Source organism: Oncorhynchus masou, chromosome 21 (assembly GCF_036934945.1).
Source record: "Oncorhynchus masou masou isolate Uvic2021 chromosome 21, UVic_Omas_1.1, whole genome shotgun sequence".
Lineage (NCBI taxonomy): Eukaryota > Metazoa > Chordata > Actinopteri > Salmoniformes > Salmonidae > Oncorhynchus > Oncorhynchus masou.
Genome location: NC_088232.1, coordinates 5,394,600 through 5,422,508, shown reverse-complemented (window position 1 = coordinate 5,422,508; position 27,909 = coordinate 5,394,600). Strand labels below are relative to the sequence as shown.

Genomic DNA, 27,909 nt, shown 5'->3' with positions numbered 1-27,909 from the left:
AGGTTTCCTCCAGACGTGACACTTGGCATTCAGGCCAAAGAGTTCAATCTTGGTTTCATCAGACCAGAGAATCTTGTTTCTCATGGTCTGAGGTGTCTTTTGGCAAACTCCAAGCGGGCTGTCATGTGCCTTTGACTGAAAAGTGGCTTCTGTCTGGCCACTCTACCATAAAGGCCTGATTGGTGGAGTGCTGCAGAGATGGTGTCTTTCTGGGAGTTTCTCCCAACTCCACAGAGGAACTCTAGAGCTCTGAGTGACCATCTGGTTCTTGATCACCTCCCTGATCAAGGCCCTTCTCCGCCCAGCTCTAGGAAGAGCCTTGGTGGTTCCAAACTTCTTCCATTTAAGAATGATGGAGGCCACTGTGTTCTTGGGGATCTTCAAAGCTGCAGACATTTTTTGGTACCCTTCCCCAGATCTGTTCCTCGACACAATCCTGTCTTGGAACTCTACGGACAATTCCTTTAACCTCATGGCTTGGTTTTTGCTCTGACATGCACTTTCAATGTGGGACCTTATATAAACAGGTGTGTGCCTTTCCAAATCATCAGGGTTTCTAAGTACAAATATTTGGGTCTATGGTTCAATGAGCGATATACATGGAAATACCATGTCAAATGTTGAAAAAAAGTGTAAGAAGGTGGTGAATCTTATGCGCTTGGTCTTTGGTTATGAATGTGGTGCTGATAGACAATCGTTGATGGATATTTATAGAGCTCTGATCAGAACGACAATTGATTACGGGTGTATAGTTTATGGAACAGCGGCGAAGACTTGTCTTCAGAGGCTGGACAGAATCCAGTATACAGCTTTAAGGATATGTATTGGTGCATTTAAATCAACATCTGCATGTGCCTTACTAGTGGAGGTAGGTGAGATGCTTTCGGATATTCAGTGTAAAAAATTGTAATTAGCTTATTGGGTTAGGCTGAAAGGCTGTGAGGTTGACCATCCCACTGCTATTGTTCTAGATGACTGTTGGGAATATATTAGTAGACAAGGCAGTGGTTTTGGTTGGACAGTTGGAAAGCTTGCTGATGAGTGGTCTGAGGGAATTGGAGGTTGGCCCTTCTGTGGTGATAGGGGATGTTCCTCAGTGGTTACTCCAAGATCCTGTTGTTGATCTAACCTTGGTAGACAAAAGACAAGATAGGTCAGAAGTCAGTGATATAGGGAAACTGGTTGACAATTACATTGGTATTAGTTTTTATGCATTTTTACGGCTTTTCACAGATGGATCCAAGGACCCAGCTAGTAGGCGCACAGGAGCAGGCGATTACGTTCCTGAATTTGATGTGCAGATATGTAGAAGACTAACAGATGAACTTTCCGTATACTCAGTTGAACTGTGGAGGATGTACAACCTGTCAGAATTATAGTATGCTCAGATCCCCTGTCTGTATTGAATAGTTTATCATCTGGCAAATCGAATAGGAGTATTGTACTATTGGAGGCATTAATATTATTATGGAGAATTGAGAACGTAGGTATAGTAGTGAGATTCTGCTGGGTCCCAGCCCATTCGGTTGTTGAAGGGAATGAAATTGTAGACCAGATAGCCAAAAGAGATTTGAAACAATATGTAATTGATATTAATGTTCCACTGGGTAGAGGTGAGGCCAAATGTAAGATCAAAGCCATTTTGATTGATGAGTGGCATAAGAGATGGGACAATGAGACCAAGGGTCTGCATTGATATGCCCCCCGAAGAAAGTCAGATTAGGAAGGAAGAGGTGGTTTTTGCCCGATTGTACCTAGTACATTGTACATTACATCTGGTTGCCAAGCATGTGAATGGTTTGTGTCTGAAGTCTATGGTCGATGTATAGGGTTGTTGAGGCTTAACGGGGTTTGGAAGGGATTTGGAGGATGGGGGGGGGGGGTCTATTTAATGTTAGTAGGGCTCTTTTTTATTTTCTTAGAATTACTTAAGTAGGAGGATTTAGAAATGTGGAGCTAATGTTTGTTTGCGGACCGCCATTATATCATAGAAGAAGAAGTAAACAGAGGTAGCCGTCGGTGATGGCAGAAGTGAATACCGAGTTTGAAATTAAAAGTGCTTCGAGTGGAGTTGAAGGAGAGGAATGGACAACAGTAGTGTCGAAGAATGGAATGAAAAAATGAAAAAGTGTCAATAATTAAATTGGATGATAATATATCCGACAAGGATTTGTTTCTTGTTGGGATGAGATTTTTTGATGATAATGTTTATCTGGGATATCCGTTCGGGGTCTCGAAGAGGGTGAATCGTATGTTGATAAAAGTTCAATCAGAGTGAACAGGAGTGGGCTTAATTCATTTTGTGTCTGAGGAACAGAGGAAGAGGGCAGTGGGTCTCACAAGAATCGAGTCACCCGAAGTATCGTGCTTTGATCTCCGGAGTAGGGTGTCTCCAGGGTGTCGATGGAAGTTCGGGAGGAAAACCTTGTGACAGGAATCCCAGGTGTGGTTCGTGCCCGTCGCTTGACCTGCATGGTGGAAGGAACAATGGAAGAAAGTTAGTCGGTTTTATTGTTTGTTGATGATGAGCACCTCCCTACACATGTGAAGCTGGGGTATATGAGTTACGCAGCAAGAGCTTTTATCACCAAAACAGTGTAAAAATTGTATAGGATATGGCCATGTTTCAAGTGTGTGCAGACGGGTGGAGTATACAGATCGGAGTGAAGAATGGCCTTGTTGCAATTGTGGTTGGGATCATGGCCCAGAGTTCGTGGAGTGCCCTGTAAGGGTGAAGGAGGTTGAGGTGGCAAAAGTTAGGGCGGTAATCAGAGCTCCTATGCGGAGGCAATCAAAATAATTGAGTAAGCAAGTGAAGTTGAAGAAATGGTACTGTAGTTGATGCATCAATACTCATAGTCAATAGGCCTATTTGACAACCAAGAGAACCAGACTTGCTGTATTTAAAGAAAGTGGGTTTTGTGGCTTTCATTGCAGCTGTGAAACTGCACATCTCAAGTAGAAAGGAACTCCTTATGGCTACAGCAGGAAAAGTATCTGTGTCTTTAGTAATTCACAGCGGAAGATTTACAAGGGCTATTGCAGATGGAAGACGTGCTATCTCCCGGGCCGGTGTAGGGATCAGACATGGATTATTGATTTAAACAGATGAAGACAGGATCATGTTGATGGGAGATTTCGGGTAGTCAGTATTTTTATCCACATTACATTTAGTATTTTGGGATCTTTTATTTCATTCCGCACAGTTGGTGGCGACAATACATATTTTTGCGTGTTGTTCGACATAAAACCCAAAGAAGAAGTGTAACCGGAAAAGAACAGCGACCAAGAACAATTTCCACGTTAGAGTTGTTGTTATTTATACGTTTATTAACACCATGGAACTCAAAATTAACAATTTAACTGCACAACATCACATACCTACAGCACTTGGTTGACAGATGTTATCGATTGTCGAGGTAACGCTAGCCAGCTAGTTAGCGGATAACGTTAGCTAACGATGGCTAACAGTATGGTTTTTCACACTCAAATAGCCTCCATCATGGAGGTGTTAGCGAATGCAGCCGTGGCAGAGGTCTGTAAACTCGTAGACGACGATTATGCAGTGTTTCGTTTGGAAATGTCTCAAAGCCAGAAAGAAAACAGGGCATTGCGAAGGAAACTACAGCTATTCGAACTGAAGGTAGCACGGGAGCGCGTCCTCACCAGTCGTCCCAATAGTGTCAAGCTCGTCGACAGACACAGAGGAATAGCAAGAGGTACTGTACATGTTGCAGAAGGCCGAGCTTGTGCGGCCTGTCGCGGTTCATATATAGCTCAGTGCCTGTCGCACCGTTCACCTCTGCACATGTGTTCAGATGTGTTCCTCAGAATTGGGTCTTGGTCATATTTTGGATAGTATGCAATAATTCTCCTGATTACTTAGTTATCTTGAGCAAAGACACAATATGATATTTTAACCATATTCTTGATTTATTGCATGTCCTATTATTAACTCAATGAAAACATTTTGATGCATCAAACATAATACATTTCTCAATAAATAGTATATCAATAATTTATGAGAAGGGTTATCTTACATCCTTACCAATTATAGTCAATTTCAAAACTGTCAATAGAGTACAATACAGCGTTGAGCATTAGCTAACATTAGCTAACCTAACCATCTCTTTTCCCCCAATCACTCTCTCAGGTGAAGGACATCTCACTGGAGGTCACAGGAGTTTTGTGAAGCCAGTGGGACACAATACATGGAGAGATGACCAACCAATCACTGTTGATGAGGGGAGTGGAACCTCAACCCAGCCCGTTATCGTGATAGAGGTTTGTGTGATAGTGTTACATAAAAAAACTACAGTTACTTTGTGAATCAAATGTGGCTGGCTATTCACTTGCTTACATGTACATCCTTATTTATCTGCCATAAGGGAGCTTGTGAAACTTTCTTCCCTACAACATTTATCCAATTTTACTAATTTAATGGTAACAACCTCTTCTTGTGTCAGTCTGCAGATGCAGAGGCTGCTGGTCCTGGGGTTAAGCAGGAGAAGACTGAAAGAGAGGAGGACCCACAGCAAAGCAGAGACATCCAGACTGGACCGACTGGAATGCCCCCTGTAGCCACGGAGGACACCGCCCCAGCGCAGTCCAGTTACCAACGCATTGTCACTGAGGTCTGTGGAACACCAGAGGCTGTCCTAAAGTCAGAGACGGACACTGAGATTTTAACTGTAACACACAGGCTTTTACACACAGGACCTGACCACGGATCAGACCCAGAGAGACTTGGGCTGGGGCCATTGGGCTGTCCTCCTGTTCCCGGCTCAGAATACTTACCGATATTTCACCAGGTCCAGAGGACGGTTCATTCTCGTGGAGATGGTGAGGTGTTATACACAGGCATTGATGACTTGTCTTGTACTTACGCAACAGAGATGGACCCTGGAAACGTATCCTTGGATTTAGAGACACAGAATGATCTGTCTAGAGGGGACTGGAACCGGTACAGTAGTAGTGTATACTCTGAAGGGTGCCTAGATAAGAAAGGAGAGGTTATAGTCGTAGACGAAGTGACTGTGAAAGTGGAGGGTGACGCTCCTCCCACATGGAATGCAAATAGTCACCTAGGAGACAGACACTCACAAGGCAGAGATTTCTTAGATTACAGGGAAAGCTTAGAGACAAATCCAAATGTCGTCCACCCGTTACGGGATCGCGACCCAGTGTCCACGTCAATGGGGCCTTCCGATTCACACGGCTGTGCCCTTATGGATCAGGCATTGAACTCAAAAGACAGGGCTAGAGCCCAGGCTCTGGGGGGGGAAGCAACATCTGCCAAAAAACAGGGGGTGAAACCCTTTAGCTGTACCCAGTGTTCTATGCGCTTCGCCCAGGCTGGCAACCTGAAGAGGCACCAGAGGGTCCACACAGGGGAGAAACCATTCAGCTGTACCCAGTGTCACATGTGTTTCGCCCAGGCTGGTGACCTGAAGAGACACCAGAGGGTCCACACAGGAGAGAGACCTTACAGCTGCCCCCAGTGTGAGAAGAGGTTCTCCCACCAGCACCATCTGAAGATGCACTTGAAGATCCACACTGAAGCGAGGCTGTTCGCCTGTACGCCCTGTGGGAAGAGATTTTCAGATAGGAGCTACCTCAGGATACACCAGCAGAAAAACCATTCCACTCTATAACATAGAAAGTAACAATTTGACTCGATAGCTTCTGACGTTTAGATCAAACCCTGCATTAAAAGATTAACTTTCATTGTTGTCAGCAGAACATTTGGATTAACAAGAGTCACAGATTTCCGTGTTGAATATTCCTGGGTAGAATAATGCATCCTACAATACTGTGTAGACCAGTGGTCACCAACCTATTCAAGATCACTTTCATTGATCTATCGCTCAGAATTAAAAAAAAACATTACTTAACAGTTTTGTAGGAATGAGGTTTGGGCAGTAGGACTAATACATTATCACAGCATACTGGCAATATGCCTGGCCTGCCAATATTTGTTCTTCTCAGACCATATTTCAAAACTCAAGCTTTGTTTACAAAATAGATCAGTTGGTGTAGCAACTTGCTTAGCATAAATTGAAATAATTTGCTTTTTTATTTTACTGGACTGATGGTACCTGCATCTGATTGTCATGGTGCTTTCAATACAAATGGGAGCTCGGGAAAAAACTAGGTCAAATCATGATGTCAGTGATCTTCAGGTTGCATTAGTCTCAGTGGAGGGAGGGAAAGAACAGCAGAGGGTCCACTTCTCACAGTCACTGCTCTCTCCTACTTTTCCTCTGGTGAGACTGAACAGAGAGAGGGGACACTGTCTTCCACCTGATGGCGAAACTCGAGTCGAAAGTGAAATATTCCTCTTAAAGTAGACACGACGATGGACTAATAATAATTTAAAAATGCAGGGCAAGCAATACACTTGGCTACTCATTCATTGCAGCTGCATCGCGAGTGGAAGTAGTAGAGAAGAGCATTTTATGTTTTGCAATGGTGCTGAATCATTTTTATTTTTGACATGAACTCACTCATAAAAACAGCAGCTCTTTACTGTATTCTTTGACAGTCTCTGTGGTCATGGTTTTAAAAGTTATTAAGTCTTACGTAGGCTAGTATCAAACTTTACTGTGGAAGCTCTGTAGGCCCAGTGATTTGAGCTATCTGATTGGCCAGTGCAGTAGGCTCACTCACTCGGTCCACCTGGTAGGTTTGTCTTTTCAAACAAATGGAATGGTTCAAAATGGGAAGACTTTGCTTGATCGGTGACAGCACCTACCGCCAACAGCGCAACACAAATCAAATTTAAAAAGGAGCGCAAGCCTTTATCACAACCTTTATCGTCGTTTTTTCTACAGAACTGTTTGGTGTGGAATGTCTTGAAGATTGACTGGTTGGTGATCACTGGTGTAGGCTATATGATGTTCACAAATTCCTATTTTATACATCCATTCACCAACTAAATTTTTTTCCCAAGACACTTTTAATGAGGAAATTAATGCAGTTTATCAAGTTAATGCAGTTTCTTCGTTGAGGTCTGTGTGTGTGTGGTTTTCACCCTGTTCTGCATTCACCCGACAGCGCTTTAACAAATCTAATCAAATCTAATCAAGTTCACTGGTCGCATACACAGATTTGCAGATGATATCGCAGGTGCAGCCAAGTGCTTGTGTTTCCAACAGTTCAGTAATTAATACCAGGTAACATAAAACAATACACACATAATCCCGAGTGGCGCAGCGGTCTAAGGCACTGCATCTCAGTGCTAAAGGCATCACTACAGACACCCTGGTTCAAATCCAGGCTGTATCACAACCAGCCGCGATTTGGAGTCCTATAGGGTGGCGCACAATTGGCCCAGTGTCGTCTGGGTTTGGGCGGTGTAGGCCGTCATTGTAAATACGAATTTGTTCTTAAGTTCTTAACTGACTTGCCTAGTTAAATAAATGTTAACAAATATATATTTTATATATATATATATATATATATGTAGAAATTAAGAAATTTCAGAACAATCCTTGTCAGAGTCCGGAATATACAATGAAAGTATTCATACCCTTTGACTTATTCCATATTGTGTTGTGTTACAGCCTGAATTCAAAAATTTGTTTTTAGACATTTTTGCAAATGTATTGATAATGAAATACAGAATTATCTAATTTACGTAAGTGTTCACACCCCTGAGTCAATACTTTGTAGAAGCACCTTTTTGGCAGTAATTACAGCAGTGAGTCTGTAAGTCTCTAAGAGCTTTCCACACCTGGATTGTGCAACATTTGCCCATTTATTATTTTCAAAATTCTTCTATCTCTTTCAAAGTGGTTGTTGAACATTGCGAGACAACTGTTTTCAGGTTAGATTTTCAAGTAGATTTTAGTCAAAACTGTAACTCGGCCACTCAGGAACATTCAATGTCTTCTTGGTAAGAAACCCCAGTGTCGATTTGGCCTTGTGTTTTAGGTTGTCATGCTGAAAGGTGAATTAATCTCCCAGTGTCTGGTGGAAAGCAGACTGAACCAGGTTTTCCTCTTGGATTTTGCCTGTGGTTAGCTCCATTCCAATTATTTTTTTATCCTGAAAAACTCCCCAGTCCCTAAAGATTACAAGCATACCCACAACAGGATGCAGCCATCACTATGATTGAAAATATGGAGAGTGGTACTCAGTGATGTATTGGATTTGCCCCAAACATACCACTTTGTATTCAGAACAAAAAGTTAATTGCTTTGCCACATGTTTTGCAGTATTACGTTAGTGCCTTGTTGCAAACAGAATGCATGTTTTGGAATATTTTTATTCTGTACAAGCTTCCTTTTCACTCTGTAATTTATGTTAGTGGAGTAACTACAATGTTGTTGATCCATCCTCAATTTTCTCCTTATACAGCCATTAAACAATGTAACTGTTTTAAAGTTATCATTGGCCTCATGGTGAAATCCCTGAGCGGTTTCCTTCCTCTCCGGCAACTGAGTTGGGTAGGATGCATGTTTCTTTGTAGTGACTAGGTGTATTGATACATCATCCAAAGTGTAATTAATAACATCACCATGCTCAAAGGGATATTCAATGTTTGCTTTTTTTATATGTACCAACCTACCAATAGGTGCCCTTCTTTGCGAGGCATTGGAAATCACTTTCATGGGATTTCCACAACATTCTAAAGGGTCCATTTTGACATCTTGACTTCCAACATTCTATTATATTCAACAATATAACATTTGACACAAATCTGTTACTTTGACCACTTTCACAAAGTGTGTGTTTGAACACTTCCTCTACTTTTCTGCTATTCAAATATGAAATCAGAGCAAAAATATCTTAACGATACAGCTGTTTTGGTAACCCCCCAAAAATTCTAACAACTGAAATTCTAACCACTTTCCCAAGAAGTGAGACAAAAAGTTAGTGTAGGAAATCTTCTTCTGCTTTTCAAATATGAAATCAGAACAGGAATAGTTTCTAACAATCAAAGGTTAGAGCTGTTTTAGTAACCTCATCGACTGCTTTCATTGGGCTATTGTCCCACTCATGTAACTTCGTTGGTGACATTTCCCTGGTTAGCATAGCAACATTTGGTCTCACTTTGCATTTAATAGCCCTCTTGACTCAGTCTGTTAGATGTGCCACAATTTTTGTTTTCTACAGTTAAGAAGTCACAAAAACATTGAGACCAGTACACACACTCCTTCCACAAGGATCTGCTGTCCAGATTGACAAGCCCATCTTGACGTTGTTGTACGAAAAGAGGGTACGCACAGTTGATACAAGCTGCGACCACAGAAAATAATACCCTGCTGGATCCAGTGTTCATTTCACAACCACAAACTTGCTTCCATTCAGATATGCTGCAGAGATACTGAAGCTATCACAACCCAGTGTATTGCATTTTCACTTCAGACATCTCCCAGGTATGAATCTTGACTAAAACATTGGTATCACATTTCACTGCTTGCATTCGTTCTGTCTTCATTAGCATTAAAAGAAAAGTCTAAATAAAAGGAACGGTCTACATTTGCATTTCAAATAATGAATTTCACATGTACAGTATGCTATGCTCAGTTAATGTGTGTCCACGCCGGGGTCAGAGGTGATCTGAGGGAAAGGGGTTCCAGGCAGAGAGTCCCTCTACCCACTGATCCTCCCCCAGCCCAGAGAGGACTTCATGAACATCCCTCTGTTGTCCAAATATGTTGTGAAATGTATATATTTTTAATTTACTTAACTTCAGTGCCTCATTATCTTCTGTTCTCTATTATTACAGTTGTCATATACTTATGACAAGTGTTTGATATACTTCATACTTTATAAAATATTGTAACGACCCTGGGTTTGTAAGCGCGGAAATCGACTCTGCCGCACGAGAATGCTTTTGCGGCACGGTCGATAGCGCGCCGGACCTCGGGCTCGAAGGTCGAGGGTTCGAGACCTGCTCCCTGCCTGTTTCGTTACACTACTAAGCTTTTTGTCCATCTACTTTCATGGGATTTCCTCAGCATTCTAAAGGGCCCATTGTGACATGCCTTCCAAACGTTCAACTTTTGACACAAATCAGCTACTTTGACCACTTTCCCAACAAGTTAGACAATAACTTAGAGCAAATGAAAGAGATCCAGAGAGGATACATTTTTAGAAAGGTTGGATTTCTTGCGTGTATAGCCATGGTGATCAACTGCACTGCACTGATGGAGCGGAAATCACATGAATCAAAGATAGATGTGGTAGTTGAGGCAGCAGAGAAATATTTGGGTATGAGCGATTTTAGTACAGAAGACCTACAGGGAGTTTTGAGGGAAGGGCTTCCATCCTCCCAGACCGGCGGCCTGATGTAGGATCTCTTGGGGCCAAAGTAGTGGGATGGGGTGGTGGGTTTTGGGGGATAGCATATCCAGGGTTAAATAGTGGTGCAATTTAAATGTTTCCCCTTTTCTCTTTTTTTTGGGGGGACCAAAAGGTAAAATTCACACTCAGACCTGTGAACAGCAGCAATACGCATCAAAGTGTTCAGTCTGCCGGAAAATCACATGAAGAAGAAGTAAACAACCCAGATAGTGGTCGCACAGGAACAGGCGTATACATTCCTGAATTAGATGTTCAAAATACTGTGTGTAGAAGACAAACCGATGACCTCTACCACTGGGTAGAGGTGAGGCCAAATGTAAGATCAGAGCCATTTTGATAGATGTGTAGCAGAAGAGGTGGGACTCTGAGCCCAAGGGCCAGGATTTATATGCCCTCTAAAGAAAGGTCGGTGGACCAAGATTCAAAGGTCAGATTAGGAAGTTAGAGTTGGTGTTCGGTAAGCATAATGCTTTGCGTCTGGAGTGCATGGTTGATGTAACAGTGGAGCATGCATTGTATTGTTACAGGTATGTTGAGGAGAGGGTGATATTCAAGTGTAGGGTCATTAAGGTTCGGGGTGTTGGAAGGGATTTGGGGGATGGTCTGTTGGAAGTTAATATGGCTATTTTTTATTTTCTTAGTAGTATGAGGATTTAGTTTTATGGGTTTTCTTTTCTATCAAAGTACAGCTTTGAGAATCGTGATTGACCACGCACTCCAGCACAGTAGGTGGCGGCATGCATCTTAGACGTTTAAGACCGCCAATCTACCAAAGAAGAAGTCAACGGAATCAAGAACGACCAAGATCAATTTCCACGTTAAGCGTTTTTGTTGTTATTTAGACATGTATTAACCCTATAACTCAAAATATTGATAGATGTTATCTAGGTAACGCTAACTAGCTACTAACAATGGCTAACTGTGTGGTTTTTCACACTCAAATAGCCTCCGTTATGGAGGTGCTAGCGAATGCTGCCGTGGCAGAGATCTGTAAACTCGTAGACGACGACTATGCAGTGTTTCGATTGGAAATAACTCAAAGCCAGAAAGAAAACCGGGGATTGCGGAGGAAACTACAACTACTGGAAATGAAGGTATCACGGGAGCGCGCAGAGAGGACAATGCGAGAGCGCGTTCTCGCCAGTCGTCCCAGTAGTGTCAAGATCCTCGACCAATACAGAGGGATGTCAAGAGGTACATTTTGCAGGACGAGGCTTCTGGGCCTGTTGCCCCGTTCCCCTCTGCGCATGTGTGACTTTAGATGCGTTATTAACCACATAGTTAACCAGAATTGGGTCTTTGACAGTTTTGGAATAGTATGCAATAATTCCCCTGATTAGCAATCTTGCACAAAGACACAATATTATATTCTAACCATTTTTTTAAAAATTTACTGCATTTATTTACTCAATGAAAATAAGATGCATGGAACATAATCAATCTATAAATAAAATAAAATCTAATTTTATTTGTCACATACACATGGTTAGCAGATGTTAATGCGATTGTAGCGAAATGCTTGTGCTTCTAGTTCCGACAATGCAGTAATAACCAACAAGTAATCTAACTAACAATTCCTAAACTACTGTCTTATACACAGTGTAAGGGGATAAAGAATATGTACATAAGGATATATGAATGAGTGATGGTACAGAGCAGCATAGGCAAGATACAGTAGATGGTATCGAGTACAGTATATACATATGAGATGAGTATGTAAACAAAGTGGCATAGTTAAAGTGGCTAGTGATACATGTATTACATAAGGATGCAGTCGATGATATAGAGTACAGTATATACGTATGCATATGAGATGAATAATGTAGGGTAAGTAACATTATATAAGGTAGCATTGTTTAAAGTGGCTAGTGATATATTTACATAATTTCCCATCAATTCCCATTATTAAAGTGGCTGGAGTTGAGTCAGTGTCAGTGTGTTGGCAGCAGCCACTCAATGTTAGTGGTGGCTGTTTAACAGTCTGATGGCCTTGAGATAGAAGCTGTTTTTCAGTCTCTCGGTCCCAGCTTTGATGCACCTGTACTGACCTCGCCTTCTGGATGATAGTGGGGTGAACAGGCAGTGGCTCGGGTGGTTGATGTCCTTGATGATCTCTATGGCCTTCCTGTAACATCGGGTGGTGTAGGTGTCCTGGAGGGCAGGTAGTTTGCCCCCGGTGATGCGTTGTGCAGACCTCACTACCCTCTGGAGAGCCTTATGGTTGAGGGCGGAGCAGTTGCCGTACCAGGCGGTGATACAGCCCGCCAGGATGCTCTCGATTGTGCATCTGTAGAAGTTTGTGAGTGCTTTTGGTGACAAGCCGAATTTCTTCAGCCTCCTGAGGTTGAAGAGGCGCTGCTGCGCCTTCTTCACGATGCTGTCTGTGTGAGTGGACCAATTCAGTTTGTCTGTGATGTGTATGCCGAGGAACTTAAAACTTGCTACTCTCTCCACTACTGTTCCATCGATGTGGATAGGGGGGTGTTCCCTCTGCTGTTTCCTGAAGTCCACAATCATCTCCTTAGTTTTGTTGACGTTGAGTATGAGGTTATTTTCCTGACACCACACTCCGAGGGCCCTCACCTCCTCCCTGTAGGCCGTCTCGTCGTTGTTGGTAATCAAGCCTACCACTGTTGTGTCGTCCGCAAACTTGATGATTGAGTTGGAGGCGTGCGTGGCCACGCAGTCGTGGGTGAACAGGGAGTACAGGAGAGGGCTCAGAACGCACCCTTGTGGGGGCCCAGTGTTGAGGATCAGCGGGGAGGAGATGTTGTTACCTACCCTCACCACCTGGGGGTGGCCCGTCAGGAAGTCCAGTACCCAGTTGCACAGGGCGGGGTCGAGACCCAGGGTCTCGAGCTTGATGACGAGCTTGGAGGGTACTATGGTGTTGAATGCCGAGCTGTAGTTGATGAACAGCATTCTCACATAGTTATTCCTCTTGTCCATGGGTTAGGGCAGTGTGCAGTGTGGTTGAGATTGCATCGTCTGTGGACCTATTTGGGCGGTAAGCAAATTGGAGTGGGTCTAGGGTGTCAGGTAGGGTGGAGGTGATATGGTCCTTGACTAGTCTCTCAAAGCACTTCATGATGACGGAAGTGAGTGCTACGGGGCGGTAGTCGTTTAGCTCAGTTACCTTAGCTTTCTTGGGAACAGGAACAATGGTGGCCCTCTTGAAGCATGTGGGAACAGCAGACTGGTATAGGGATTGATTGAATATGTCCGTAAACACACCAGCCAGCTGGTCTGCGCATGCTCTGAGGGCGCGGCTGGGGATGCCGTCTGGGCCTGCAGCCTTGCGAGGGTTAACACGTTTAAATGTTTTACTCACCTCGGCTGCAGTGAAGGAGAGACCGCATGTTTCCGTTGCAGGCCGTGTCAGTGGCACTGTATTGTCCTCAAAGCGGGCAAAAAAGTTATTTAGTCTGCCTGGGAGCAAGACATCCTGGTCCGTGACTGGGCTGGATTTCTTCCTGTAGTCCGTGATTGACTGTAGACCCTGCCACATGCCTCCTGTGTCTGAGCTGTTGAATTGAGATTCTACTTTGTCTCTGTACTAACGCTTAGCTTGTTTGATAGCCTTACGGAGGGAATAGCTGCACTGTTTGTATTCAGTCATGTTACCAGACACCTTGCCCTGATTAAAACCAGTGGTTCGCGCTTTCAGTTTCACGCGAATGCTGCCATCAATCCACGGTTTCTGTTTAGGGAATGTTTTAATCGTTGCTATGGGAACGACATCTTCAACACACGTTCTAATGAACTCGCACACCGAATCAGCGTATTCGTCAATGTTGTTATCTGATGCAATACGAAACATGTCCCAGTCCACGTGATGGAAGCAGTCTTGGAGTGTGGAGTCAGCTTGGTCGGACCAGCGTTGGACAGACCTCAGCGTGGGAGCTTCTTGTTTTAGTTTTTGTCTGTAGGCAGGTATCAGCAAAATGGAGTCGTGGTCAGCTTTTCCGAATGGGGGGCGGGGCAGGGCCTTATATGCGTCGCGGAAGTTAGAGTAACAGTGATCCAAGGTTTTTCCACCCCTGGTTGCGCAATCGATATGCTGATAAAATTTAGGGAGTCTTGTTTTCAGATTAGCCTTGTTAAAATCCCCAGCAACAATGAATGCAGCCTCCGGATAAATGGTTTCCAGTTTGCAAAGAGTTAAATAAAGTTCGTTCAGAGCCATCGATGTGTCTGCTTGGGGGGGGATATATACGGCTGTGATTATAATCGAAGAGAATTCTCTTGGTAGATAATGCGGTCTACATTTGATTGTGAGGAATTCTAAATCAGGTGAACAGAAGGATTTGAGTTCCTGTATGTTTCTTTCATCGCACCATGCCTCGTTAGCCATAAGGCATACGCCCCCACCCCTCTTCTTACCAGAAAGGTGTTTGTTTTTGTCGGCGTGATGCGTGGAGAAACCCGTTGGCTGCACCGCTTATATGTTTTGCGAAGTGTTACCTTACATCCGTGCCAATTCTAGACAGTGCGTGTGTCCGAATACCCATACTTAAACTGCATACTGTGTACTCATCGTCGCATACTATTTAGCAAGTACCATTAGTAAAAAAGTATGCAGTATGCAACGGCCGCAACACAGTAGCTACTCCTGACTGGCTGAGTAGGTGGGGCAGGACTGAGTGCGGGTGGATTTTTACAAATTCAGCAGACATTACATTAACCAACTTGATAATGATTCATTTCTCTAAATAGAATAGGCCTACTCAGGCTGGTTATAGTTAACTTGTCACATTCGACCTACACTGTCGCCCAGGGGTCAGCCTGGTCTCATAGACTAGGTGTAACACAGTAAAATGTAAATCCGGGAGACCAAATTAGTATGATAGGTTATGTTTGGAATGGTTACACAAGGCAGATGGTTACTTAAGGCAAAACATTTAGTCGGATAACTCGAACATCTTTTGAATCTCATTACGGACAACTTTAGCATTTTTAGCTAATTGGCAACTTTCACTACTTACTTATTTTTTAGGGACTTTGCAACTACATATCATGTTAGCTAACCCTTCCCCTAACCTTAACACTTTTACCTAACTCTTAATCCTAACCCCTAGCCTAGCTAATGTTAGCCAGCTAGCATTCGTAGCATATATGTTTTGCAAATTCATAACATATTGTAAGTTCTGCAAATTTGTAACATATCATACGAAATGGGTGATTCAAATCAAATTTATTTATATAGCCCTTCTTACATCAGCTGATGTTACAAAGTGCTATACAGAAACCCAGCCTAAAACCCCAAACAGCAAGCAATGCAGGTGTGGAAGCACGGTGGCAAGGAAAAACTCCCTAGAAAGGCCAGAACCTAGGAAGAAACCTAGAGGAACCAGGCTATGAAGGGTGGCCAGTCCTCTTCTGGTTGTGCCGGGTGGAGATTATAACAGAACATGGCAAAGATGTTCAAATGTTCATAGATGACCCGCAGGGTCAAATAATAACAATCACAGTGGTTGTCGAAGGTACAACAGGTCAGCACCTCGGGAGTAAATGTCAGTGGGCTTTTCATAGCCAATCATTCAGAGTATCTCTACCGCTCCTCCTGTCTCTAGAGTTGAAAACAGCAGGTCTGGGACAAGTAGCACATCCGGTGAACAGGTCAGGGTTCCATAGCCGCAGGCAGAACAGCTGAAACTGGAGCAGCAGCACGGCCAGGTGGACTAGGGACAGCAAGGAGTCATCAGGCCAGGTAGTCCTGAGGCATGGTCCTAGGGCTCAGGTCCTTCGAGAGAGAGAATACTTACATTCACACAGGATACCGGATAAGACAGGAGAAATACTCCAGATATAACAGGCTGACCCTAGCACCCCGACACATAAACTACTGCAGCATAAATACTGGAGGCTGAGACTGAGAGACACTGTGGCCCCGTCCGACGATACCCCCGGACAGGGCCAAACAGGCAGGATATAACCCACCCACTTTACCAAAGCACAGCGCCCACACCACTAGGGGGATATATTCAAACCACCAACTTACCATCCTGAGACAAGGCCGAGTATAGCCCACAAAGATCTCCGCCACGGCACATCCCAAGGGGGGCACCAACCCAGACAGGAAGATCACGTCAGTGACTCAACCCCCTTAAGTGACGCACCCCTCCTAGGGACGGCATGGAAGAGCACCAGTAAGCCAGTGACTCAGCCCCTGTAATAGGGTTAGAGGCAGAGAATCCCAGCGGAGAGAGGGGAACTGGCCAGGCAGAGACAGCAAGGGCGGTTTGTTGCTCCAGTGCCTTTCTGTTCACCTTCACACTCCTGGGCCAGACTACAGTCAATCATAGGAACTACTGAAGAGATGAGTCTTCAACAAAGACTTAAAGGTTGAGACCGAATCTGCGTCTCTCACATGGATAGGCAGACCATTCCATAAAAATTGAGCTCTATAGGAGAAATCCCTACCGCCAGCTGTTTGCTCCCATGCTTTTCTAGGGACAGTAAGGAAGCCTGTGTCTTGTGACCGTAGGTATGTATGGCAGGACCAACCGGGAAAGACAGGTAGGTGCAAGCCCATGTAATGCTTTGTAGGTTCGCAGTAAAACCTTGAAGTCAGCCCTTGCCTTAATAGGAAGCCAGTGTAGAGATGCTAACACTGGAGTAATATGATCAATAGTCAAGATTCTAGCAGTCGTGTTTAGCACTAACTGAAGTTTATTTAGTGCTTTATCCGGGTAGCCAGAAAGTAGAGCATTGCAGTAGTCTAACCTAGAAGTGACAAAAACATGGATGAATTTTTCTGCATTATTTTTGGACAGAAAGTTTCTGATTTTTCGAATGTTACGTAGATGGAAAAAAGCTTTCCTTGAAACAGTCTTGATGTGTTCGTCAAAAGAGAGATCAGGGTCCCGAGTAACGCCGAGGTCCTTCAGTTTTATTTGAGACGACTGTACAACCATCAAGATTAATTGTCAGATTCAACAGAAGATCTCTTTGTTTCTTGGGACCTAGAACAAGCATCTCTGTTTTGTCCGAGTTTAAAAGTAGAACATTTGCCTCCATCCACTTCCCTATGTCTGAAACACAGGCTTCCAGGGAGGACAATTTTGGGGCTTCACCATGTTTCATCGAAATGTACAGCTGTGTGTCATCTGCATAGAGGTCACCAAGATGTAAAATATATAGTGAAAACAATAGTGGTCCTAAAACGGAGCCTTGAGGAACACTGCAATTTACACTTGATTTGTTAGAGGACAAACCATCCACAGAGACAAACTGATATCTTTCCGACAAATAAGATCTAAACCAGGCCAGAACTTGTCCGTGTAGACCAATTTGGGTTTCCAATCTCTCCAAAAGAATGTGGTGATCGATGGTATCAAAAGCAGCACTAAGGTCTAGGAGCATGAGGACAGATGCAGAGCCTCGGTCTGAGGCCATTAAAAGATTTACCACCTTCACAAGTGCAGGCTCAGTGCTATGATAGGGTCTAAAACCAGACTGAAGTGTTTCGTATACATTGTCTTCAGGAAGGCAGTGAGTTTCTGCACAACAGATTTTTCTAAAATTGTTGAGAGGAATGGAAGATTCGATATAGGCCGATAGTTTTTTATATTTTCTGGGTCAAGGTTTGGCTTTTTCAGGAGGCTTTATTCCTGCCACTTTTAATGAGTTTGGTACACATCCGGTGGATAGAGAGCCATTTATTATGTTCAACATAGGAGGGCCAAGCACAGGAAGCAGCTCTTTCAGTAGTTTAGTTGGAATAGGGTCCAGTATGCAGCTTGAAGGTTGAGAAGCCATGATTATTTTCATCAATGTGTCAAGAGATATAGTACTAAAAACCTTGAGTGACTCCCTTGATCCTAGGTCCTGGCAGAGTTGTGCAGACTCAGGACAACTGAGCTTTGGAGGAATATGCAGATGTAAAGAGGAGTCGGTAATTTGCTTTCTAATGATCATGATCTTTTCCTCAAAGAAGTTCATAAAACGTATCACTGCTGAAGTGAAAGCCATCCTCTTTTGGGGAATGCTGCTTTTTAGTTAGCTTTGCGACAGTATCAAATGTTTTTTTGGATTGTTCTTATTTTCCTCAATTAAGTTGGAAAATAGGATGATCGAGCAGCAGTGAGGGCTCTTCGATATTGTATGGTACTGTCTTTCCAATATAGTCGGAATACTTCCAGTTTGGTGTAGCGCCATTTCCTTTCCAATTTTCTGGAAGCTTGCTTCAGAGCTTAGGTATATTCTGTATACCAGGGAGCTAGTTTCTTAAGACAAATATTTTTGGTTTTTAGGGGTGCGACTGCATCTAGGGTATTGCACAAGGTTAAAATTAGTTCCTCAGTTGGGTGGTTAACTGATTTTTGTCCTCTGACGTCATTGGGTAGGCAGAGGGAGTCTGGAAAGGCATCTTGGAAGCTTTGGGTTGTCTGAGAATTTATAGCACAACTTTTTTATGACCCTTGGTTGGGGTCTGAGCAGATTATTTGTTACGATTGCAAATGTAATAAAATGGTGGTCTGATAAGTCCAGGATTATGAGGAAAAACATTAAGATTCACAATATTTATTCCACGGGACATAACTTGGTCCAGAGTATGACTGTGGCAGTGAATAGGTCCGGAGACATGTTGGACAAAACCAAGAGTCGATGATGGCTCCGAAAGCCTTTTGGAGTGGGTCTGTGGACTTTTACATGTGAATATTAAAGTCACCAAAAATATGAATATTATCTGCCATTATTACAAGGTGGGATAGGAATTCAGGGAACTCAGTGAGGAACGCTGTATATGGCCCAGAAGGCCTGTAAAACAGTAGCTATAAAAAAAAGTGATTGAGTAGGCTGCATAGATTTCATGACTAGAAGCTCAAAAAAACGAAAACATTGTTTATTTTTGTGTGAATTGAAATGTTCTATTATAAATATTAGCAACACCTCCACCTTTGCGGGATGCGCGGAGGATATAGTCACTAGTGTAACCAGGAGGTAAGGCCTCATTTAACACAGTCAATTTATCAGGCTTAAACCATGTATCAGTCAGGCCAGTCACATCAAGATTATGATCAGTGATTCATTCATTCATTGACTATAACTGCCTTGGAAGTGAGGGATCTAACATTACGTAGCCGTATTTTGAGATGTGAGGTATCACAATCTCTTTCAATAATGGCAGGAATGGAGGAGGTTTTTATTCCAGCGAGATTGCTAAAGCGAACACCGCCATGTTTAATTGCCCAACCGAGGTCGAGGCACAGACACGGTCTCAATGGGGATAGCTGAACTGACTACACTGACTGTGCTAGTGGCAGACTCCACTAAGCTGGCAGGCTGGCTCAGTTGGGTGGTTAACTGATTTTTGTCCTCTGGATGTCAGAAGGTGAATCTGGATGTCAGAAGGTGAATTCACCAATTTGTAAGTCGCTCTGGATAAGAGCGTCTGCTAAATGACTTAAATGTAAATGTAACAGCCTGCTACCCGGCCTATACCCTATCTCATTGTGGAGCTAGGGGAGTTAGAGCCCTGTCTATGTTTGTAGATAAGATGAGAGCACCCCTCCAGCTAGGATGGAGTCCGTCACTCCTCAACAGGCCAGGCGTGGTCCTGTTTGTGGGTAAGTCCCAGAAAGAGGTAGCATTTGTAGATAATTAGATCTTTTGGGAGGGGCAGAAAACAGTTTTCAACCAGCGATTGAGTTGTGAGACTGCTGTAGAGCTCATCACTCCCCCTAACTGGGAGGGGGCCAGAGACAATTACTCGATGCCGACACATCTTTCTAGCTGATTTACACGCTGAAGCTCTGACTGTTTCATCCTAACATCGTTGGTTCCGAAGTAGATAACAATATCCCTATACTCTCGCCAGTTTTAGCTTTAGGCAGCACCATCTTCAGATTAGCCTTAACGTAGGTAGCCTTGCCCCCTCGTAAACAGTGTATGATCGCTGGATAATTCCTTTTAAGTCTAATACTGCAGGTAATGGAGTCGCCAATTACTAGGGTTTTCAATTTGTCAGAGCTAATGGTGGGAGCCTTCGGCGTCTCAGATCCCGTAACGGGAGGAGTAGAGACCAGAGAAGGCTCGGCCTCTGACTCTGATTAATGGGGAGAACCGGTTGAAAGTTTCTGTCGGCTGAATGAGCGACACCGGTTGAGCATTCCTACAGCATTTCCTTCCAGAAGCCATGAGAAAATTGTCTGGCTGCGGGGATTTATACTAATGTTACTATCTGTACTTACTGGTGGCACAGACGCTGTTTCATCCTTTCCTACACTGAAATGACCCTTGTCTAATGATTGCGTCTGAAGCTGGGCTTGCAGCACATCTATCCTCGCCGTAAGGCGATCGTTCTCCTGTATATTATGAGAACAGCGACTGCAATTAGAAGGCATCATGTTAATGTTACTTCTTTTAGCTTCGGCTGGTGGAGGTCCTGATGAACCATGTACAGATAAAGCGTCCGGAGTGAAAAGTTGAATGAAAAAAGTTGCGTGAAGGAAAAACTAAAAATATAAACGGTAATTAAAAAGTTAAAAAACGTAAAATTGGCAGGTAGCAAAGTAAGGTTAGCAACAAAACGACATCCACAAATGAACACATACCATACGAAACGTAACATATCAGTATCTGCAGCACTTCAAGAACAGGGTTGCTTACCCCTGCCATAGCCCATCTATCCTATTTAAAACGTAATATTTATTAGTGAAACAAAATTGCTGTAACATACAGTGCATTCAGAATGTATTCAGACCCCACATTTTGTTACGTTACTACCTTGTTCTAAAATTGATTAAATTGGGGTTTGTTTCCCCTTATCAATCGACACACAATGACAAAGCAAAAACAGGTATTGTTTTGAAAATCCATAAAAAAAACTGAAATATCACATTTACATAAGTATTCAGACCCTTTACTCAGTACTTTGTTGAAGCACCTTTGGGAGTTTTATTTGTAATACATTTGCAGAAATGTCTAAACCTGTTTTCGCTTTGGCATTATGGGGTATTGTGTGTAGATTGTGGAAAAGGTTGAGAGGTCTGAATACTTTCCGAATGCACTGTATATAAATTAAATCAAATAACCTAGTACACACATCAAATTCACAGAAAAACGTGGACAGTCGGATGCATCGCAAATTCAGAACCCCTGGACAGCAACATAAAATTAAAGCACTGATCATTGGGAACGAGATCAGAATCAATGGTAAGGCTTCATCCATACATTAAATCGTTAAATAGGTAGCCTAGCCTGCAAAACTAAAACAATCCAGGTTAAAATCAAATGGCCTGATTAACATGACATCAATAACGCAGCCACATCCCGAATCCCCTGTGCTGACACGTTCAGATATATCAAAATATGGTGTAGTATTTCGTTAAAAAGCTCTGACGAAGGCCAAGAAAACAAGAAACACTTTTCAATGAGAAAACAGAAATCCTCTTTGGGTGAAAAAAACAAACAACTTCTGTTTTCAACAATGTAGTGCTTACGATTCAATACTCAATTATTTTGAGAACAAAATCTACATTTCCCAATTAAGTAGCCTACTTGTTGTTTGGCTACTCAAAGAGAAATAGGGCAAATCACTCGCAGCTCACCTCTTCCAATGCATTGTGGGAAAGTGTGCATCTAATTCTACGAGATGAAGAGCTGAGATGAGTATAACATCCTGGCATTTAAACCATCTCGATCATCGAAAATTCACAATTCTATTTTCGCATACTGAGAATGCATCATGCGCGATTGAGTTTTTTCACGACGCTATTCGTTGATTTCGGTAGCGCATCCCCTTATCTAATTGATCAGCTGTTGTCAAAGGCAAAATTAGTATTTAAAGTATACTAGATTTTTGAAATGTGGCATACTATTACACTTTGTTTTTGCATACTCAAACGGCATACTTATTAGGATGCAAGTATGGGAATTCGGACACACCCACTGTCAACTGTCAATGGTGTACTATATGGCGTTGAGCATTGACAGTAGCTAACCTAACCACCTCTTTTCCCTCAATTGCTCTCTCTGGTGAAGGACATCTCTCTGGAGGCCACAAGAGCTTTGTGAAGCCAGCAAGAGACAATACATGGAGAGATGACCAACCAATCACTGTTGATGAGGGGAGTGGAACCTCATCCCAGCACATTATGGTGATAGAGGTTAGTAATATTTTATTTAAAAAAAAAATATTTCACCTTTATTTAATCAGGTAGGCAAGCTGAGAACAAGTTCTCATTTACAATTGCGACCTGGCCAGGATAAAGCAAAGCAGTTCGACACATACAATGACACAGAGTTACACATGGAGTAAAATAAACATACAGTCAATAATACAGTATAAACAAGTCTATATATGATGTGAGCAAATGAGGTGAGATAAGGGAGGTAAAGGCAAAGTAAATACAATATAGCAAGTAAAACACTGGAATAGTAGATTTGCAGTGGAAGAATGTGCAAAGTAGAAATAAAAATAATGGGGTGCAAAGGAGCAAAATAAATAAAATACAGTAGGAAAAGAGGTAGTTGTTTGGGCTAAATTATAGGTGGGCTATGTACAGGTGCAGTAATCTGTGAGCTGCTCTGACAGTTGGTGCTTAAAGCTAGTGAGGGAGATAAGTGTTTGCAGTTTCAGAGATTTTTGTAGTTCGTTCCAGTCATTGGCAGCAGAGAACTGGAAGGAGAGGCGGCCAAAGAAAGAATTGGTTATGGGGGTGACTAGAGAGATATACCTGCTGGAGCATGTGCTATAGGTGGGAGATGCTATGGTGACCAGCGAGCTGAGATAAGGGGGGACTTTACCTAGCAGGGTCTTGTAGATGTCGCCAAACCCACCGGCTCTATGTCGAGTATGAAGCGAGGGCCAGCAAACGAGAGTGTACAGGTCGCAATGGTGGGTAGTATATGGGGCTTTGGTGACAAAACGGATTGCACTGTGATAGACTGCATCCAATTTGTTGAGTAGGGTATTGGAGGCTATTTTGTAAATGACATCGCCAAAGTCGAGGATTGGTAGGATGGTCAGTTTTACAAGGGTATGTTTGGCAGCATGAGTGAAGGATGCTTTGTTGCGAAATAGGAAGCCAATTCTAGATTTAACTTTGGATTGGAGATGTTTGATTTGGGTCTGGAAGGGGAGCTTACAGTCTAACCAGACACCTAAGTATTTGTAGTTGTCCACGTATTCTAAGTCAGAGCCGTCCAGAGTAGTGATGTTGGACAGGCGGGTAGGTGCGGGTAGCGATCGGTTGAAGAGCATGCATTTAGTTTTACTTGTATTTAAGAGCAATTGGAGGCCACGGAAGGAGAGTTGTATGGCATTGAAGCTTGCCTGGAGGGTTGTTAACACAGTGTCCAAAGAAGGGCCAGAAGTATACAGAATGGTGTCGTCTGCGTAGAGGTGGATCAGAGACTCACCAGCAGCAAGAGCGACCTCATTGATGTATACAAAGAAGAGAGTCGGTCCAAGAATTGAACCCTGTGGCACCCCCATAGAGACTGCCAGAGGTCCGGACAGCAGACCCTCCGATTTGACACCCTGAACTCTATCAGAGAAGCAGTTGGTGAACCAGGCGAGGCAATCATTTGAGAAACCAAGGCTGTCGGGTCTGCCGATGAGGATGTGGTGATTGACAGAGTCGAAAGCCTTGGCCAGATCAATGAATACGGCTGCACAGTAATGTTTCTTATCGATGGCGGTTAAGATATCGTTTAGGACCTTGAGCGTGGCTGAGGTGCACCCATGACCAGCTCTGAAACCAGATTGCATAGCAGAGAAGGTATGGTGAGATTCGAAATGGTCGGTAATCTGTTTGTTGACTTGGCTTTCGAAGACCTTAGAAAGGCATGGTAGGATAGATATAGGTCTGTAGCAGTTTGGGTCAAGAGTTTCCCCCCCCTTTGAAGAGGGGGATGACCGCAGCTGCTTTCCAATCTTTGGGAATCTCAGACGACACGAAAGAGAGGTTGAACAGGCTAGTAATAGGGGTGGCAACAATTTCGGCAGATAATTTTAGAAAGAAAGGGTCCAGATTGTCTAGCCCGGCTGATTTGTAGGGGTCCAGATTTTGCAGCTCTTTCAGAACATCAGCCGAACGGATTTGGGAGAAGGCGAAATGGGGAAGGCTTGGGCGAGTTGCTGTGGGGGGTGCAGTGCTGTTGACTGGGGTAGGAGTAGCCAGGTGGAAAGCATGGCCAGCCGTAGAAAAATGCTTATTGAAATTCTCAATTGTGGTGGATTTATCAGTGGTGACAGTGTTTCCTATCTTCAGTGCAGTGGACAGCTTGGAGGAGGTGTTCTTATTCTCCATGGACTTTAGTGTCCCAGAACTTTTTTGAGTTAGTGTTGCAGGAAGCAAATTTCTGCTTGAAAAAGCTAGCCTTGGCTTATCTAACTGCCTGTGTATAATGGTTTCAAGCTTCCCTGAACAGCTGCATATCACAGGGGCTGTTCGATGCTAATGCAGAACGCCATAGGATGTTTTTGTGTTGGTTAAGGGCAGTCAGGTCTGGGGAGAACCAAGGGCTATATCTGTTCCTGGTTCTAAATTTCTTGAATGGGGCATGTTTATTTAAGATGGTTAGGAAGGCATTTAAAAAAAAATATCCAGACATCCTCTACTGACGTGATGAGATCAATATCCTTCCAGGATACCCCGGCCAGGTCGATTAGAAAGGCCTGCTCGCTGAAGTGTTTCAGGGAGCGTTTTACAGTGATGAGCGGAGGTCGTTTGACCGCCGTAACGTCGTGACGGAGGAGCCAGCCGGATATCTCCTTCGGGTAGATAACGTCGGCAGTCCAGTTGTGAAGGTCCGGTGGGGCTCCGCATAGGCAGTAAAACGGGTCCGGATAGGTGACTGCAGCCCAGGAGTGATTGATGGAACTCTTCAGCTGGCTAGCTCCGGAATAATTGATGTTTGCTCTGGAATCGACGAAAGCCGATAGTCACACGGATAGCAGCTAGCTAGCTGTGAGATCCAGGTATGAATGTCCAGTTAGCGGTTGAAATCTAGGGACATGGAGAGAGAAATTGGTCCGGTATGTTCCGTTCCGAGCCGCACTGCGCTGCACCGTACAAAACTGGCAATAGATTTTCGAGCTAAAGGATAGCTGATGACCACAAACCGTGGTTAGCTGAATACTAAGGATTTGCCAGTAAAGAAGCTAACTAGCTTCTGAACTAGCTTCTGAACTAGCTTCTGGACTAGCTTCTGGATTAGCTTCTGGCTAGCTCCTGGCTAGCTTCTTGGAGTTTCTGGCTAGCTTCTTGGAGGATTACAGATTTGAGGTAAATAATACTTTTTTATAAATATAAATTGGTGAGGCGGGTTGCAGGAGAGTGTTTTGAAGATGAGTTTATGGAAAATGTAAAAAAATGTATTTGAAAAAAGTTATATATATATACGGGGCACGACAAGACGAGGACAAAAGACATCTGAACTGCTATGCCATCTTGGATAGGATGTGTAACATAAAAAAAATTACAGTACATCAAATAGGCCATCATTGTAAATAAGAATTTATTGTTTACTGACTTGCTTATAAATAAAGGTAAAAAAAAATGTTTTTACTTGCTAACATGTACATCCTAATTTATAGCTTGTTAGACTTCACTATGACGTTGTTATCCAATTCAACTCATGTACCGATAATAACCTCCTCTCTTCTTGTGTCAGTCTGTAGTTGTAGAGGCTGCAGGTCCTGGAGGATCGTCTCTGGTCAAGCAGGAGAGGACTGAAGAAGACGACCCACAACAAAACAGAAACATCCAGACTGAAGCAGCGGCTGGAGTGGCATCCCCTTTAGCCACAAAGTACCTCACCGCCTCGCCCCAGCCCAGGACCAAAGCCAACATCACAGAGGACAGTGGAACGCTGAACGCTGTCCTCAAGTCAGAGACCGACACAGATACTTTAATTGTAACACAAAGGCTTTTACACACAGGATCTAACCACAGGTCAGACCCAGAGAGACTCGGGCTGGGGCCACTTGGCTGTCCTCCTGCTCCTGGCTCAGAGTATTTACTTTACAGTAACCCGAGCCCAAGGACAGTTCATTCCCATCGAGATGCAGGTGACGCGTTAGAGACTGGCAATGATCCGTCTTGTTCTTACAATACAGAGGTGGACCCTGGCAACATGCCCTTGGGTTTAGAGACACATAATGATCTGTCTAGAGGGGACTGGAACCGGTACAGTAGTAGCGTATACTCTGAAGGGTGCCTAGATAAGAAAAAAGAGGTTATAGTGGTAGATGAGGTGACTGTGAAAGTGGAGGGCGATGCTCCTCCCACATGGAATGCAGATAGTCATCTAGGAGACAGACACTCACAGGGCAGAGATTTGTTAGATTACAGTGGAAGCTTAGGGACAAATCAAAATGTTGCCACCCACTCCCCTTTACACGCGTTCAGGGATCGCGACCCAGTGTCCACGACAATGGGGCCTTCCGATTCACACGGCAACATCCTTTTCAATCAGGTATTGAACTCGAAGGACCAAAGGACCAAGGCTCAGGCAGGGGGAGCAACATCAGACAATAGTAATGAGAAACGGTTCCTCTGCATGTTCTGTAACAAAGGGTTCAGCTGCCTCCAGAAGTTGGAGATCCACCAGAGGGTCCACACAGGGGTGAAACCCTTCAGCTGTACCCAGTGTCATATGCGCTTCTCCCACTCGTCCAGCCTTAAGAGGCACCAGAGAGTCCACACAGGGGTGAAACCATTCAGCTGTACCCAGTGTCACATGCGCTTCGCCCAGGCTGGTGACTTGAAGAGGCACCAGAGGGTCCACACGGGGGAGAAACCCTATAGCTGTACCCAATGTCACATGCGCTTCGCCCAGGCTGGCAACCTGAAGATGCACCTGAAGGTCCACACGGGAGAGAGGCCGTTTGCCTGTACGGACTGCGGGAAGAGGTTCTCTGAGAGGAGCTACCTCATGATACACCAGCAGAAAAACCATTCCACTCTAGAACATAGAAAGTAACCTTTCCACTCATTAGACATTTAGATCAAACTCCGTATTAAAGACAAAGATACAATTTCATTGTTATCAGCAGAAAAGATCCAGAGATTCATTTGGAATAACAAGAGTAACAGATTTCAGTGTTAAATATTCCTGGGTAGAATATTGCATCCAGACATAGTAGATGTATAAGCCGAAAAAGTCTGTTATATATTGTGTTTGTACTGTGTAGGCTATATAATGTTCACAAATGCCTATTTCATTACTTCCATTCAACTACTTTAGTTTTTTCCCCAAGACACTTTTAATAAGAATGTATGCAGTTTATTAAATTCAAGCAGATTTTTTGTTGAGACGTGGTTTTCATATGGTGTATTTCAAACGTGTTTATGTTTAATAAACACAAAATGGGACTTTTAAATTCTAAGACTTTCATTGAGACTCCCTTTAACATACATATATATGATCTCACCCTATTCTGCATACACAAAACAGTGCTTATAAGCAAATAACTTACGAAATAATACTAACAAACCTACTGTACACGTCAAAATAGTTGGTCAGGTTGGTCTGACTTTTGACTTATCACCGCTTACTTATTTTTACCCACAGCAATGTTTATGTCCACCATGATGGGTTTAACAACAATGAAGTCATAATGTAACTACAGTATAGTAC

General features: G+C 43.4%; 2 protein-coding genes across 2 annotated transcripts; both read left to right on the top strand.

Moving 5' to 3' along the window:
* The first annotated feature begins 3,268 nt into the window (after positions 1 to 3,268).
* Positions 3,269 to 9,442, top strand: LOC135507610 (zinc finger protein 408-like). Its single transcript, XM_064927164.1, has 3 exons — positions 3,269 to 3,719; positions 4,154 to 4,284; positions 4,467 to 9,442. Exons 1-3 carry the CDS (start codon positions 3,461 to 3,463, stop codon positions 5,652 to 5,654), a joined length of 1,578 nt encoding a protein of 525 aa, XP_064783236.1. The 5' UTR covers positions 3,269 to 3,460; the 3' UTR covers positions 5,655 to 9,442.
* A 1,646-nt stretch (positions 9,443 to 11,088) lies between these two features.
* Positions 11,089 to 27,646, top strand: LOC135507609 (zinc finger protein 662-like). The gene is made up of 3 exons (XM_064927163.1): positions 11,089 to 11,508; positions 22,303 to 22,427; positions 25,942 to 27,646. Exons 1-3 carry the CDS (start codon positions 11,226 to 11,228, stop codon positions 27,250 to 27,252), a joined length of 1,719 nt encoding a protein of 572 aa, XP_064783235.1. The 5' UTR covers positions 11,089 to 11,225; the 3' UTR covers positions 27,253 to 27,646.
* Positions 27,647 to 27,909: the final 263 nt, after the last annotated feature.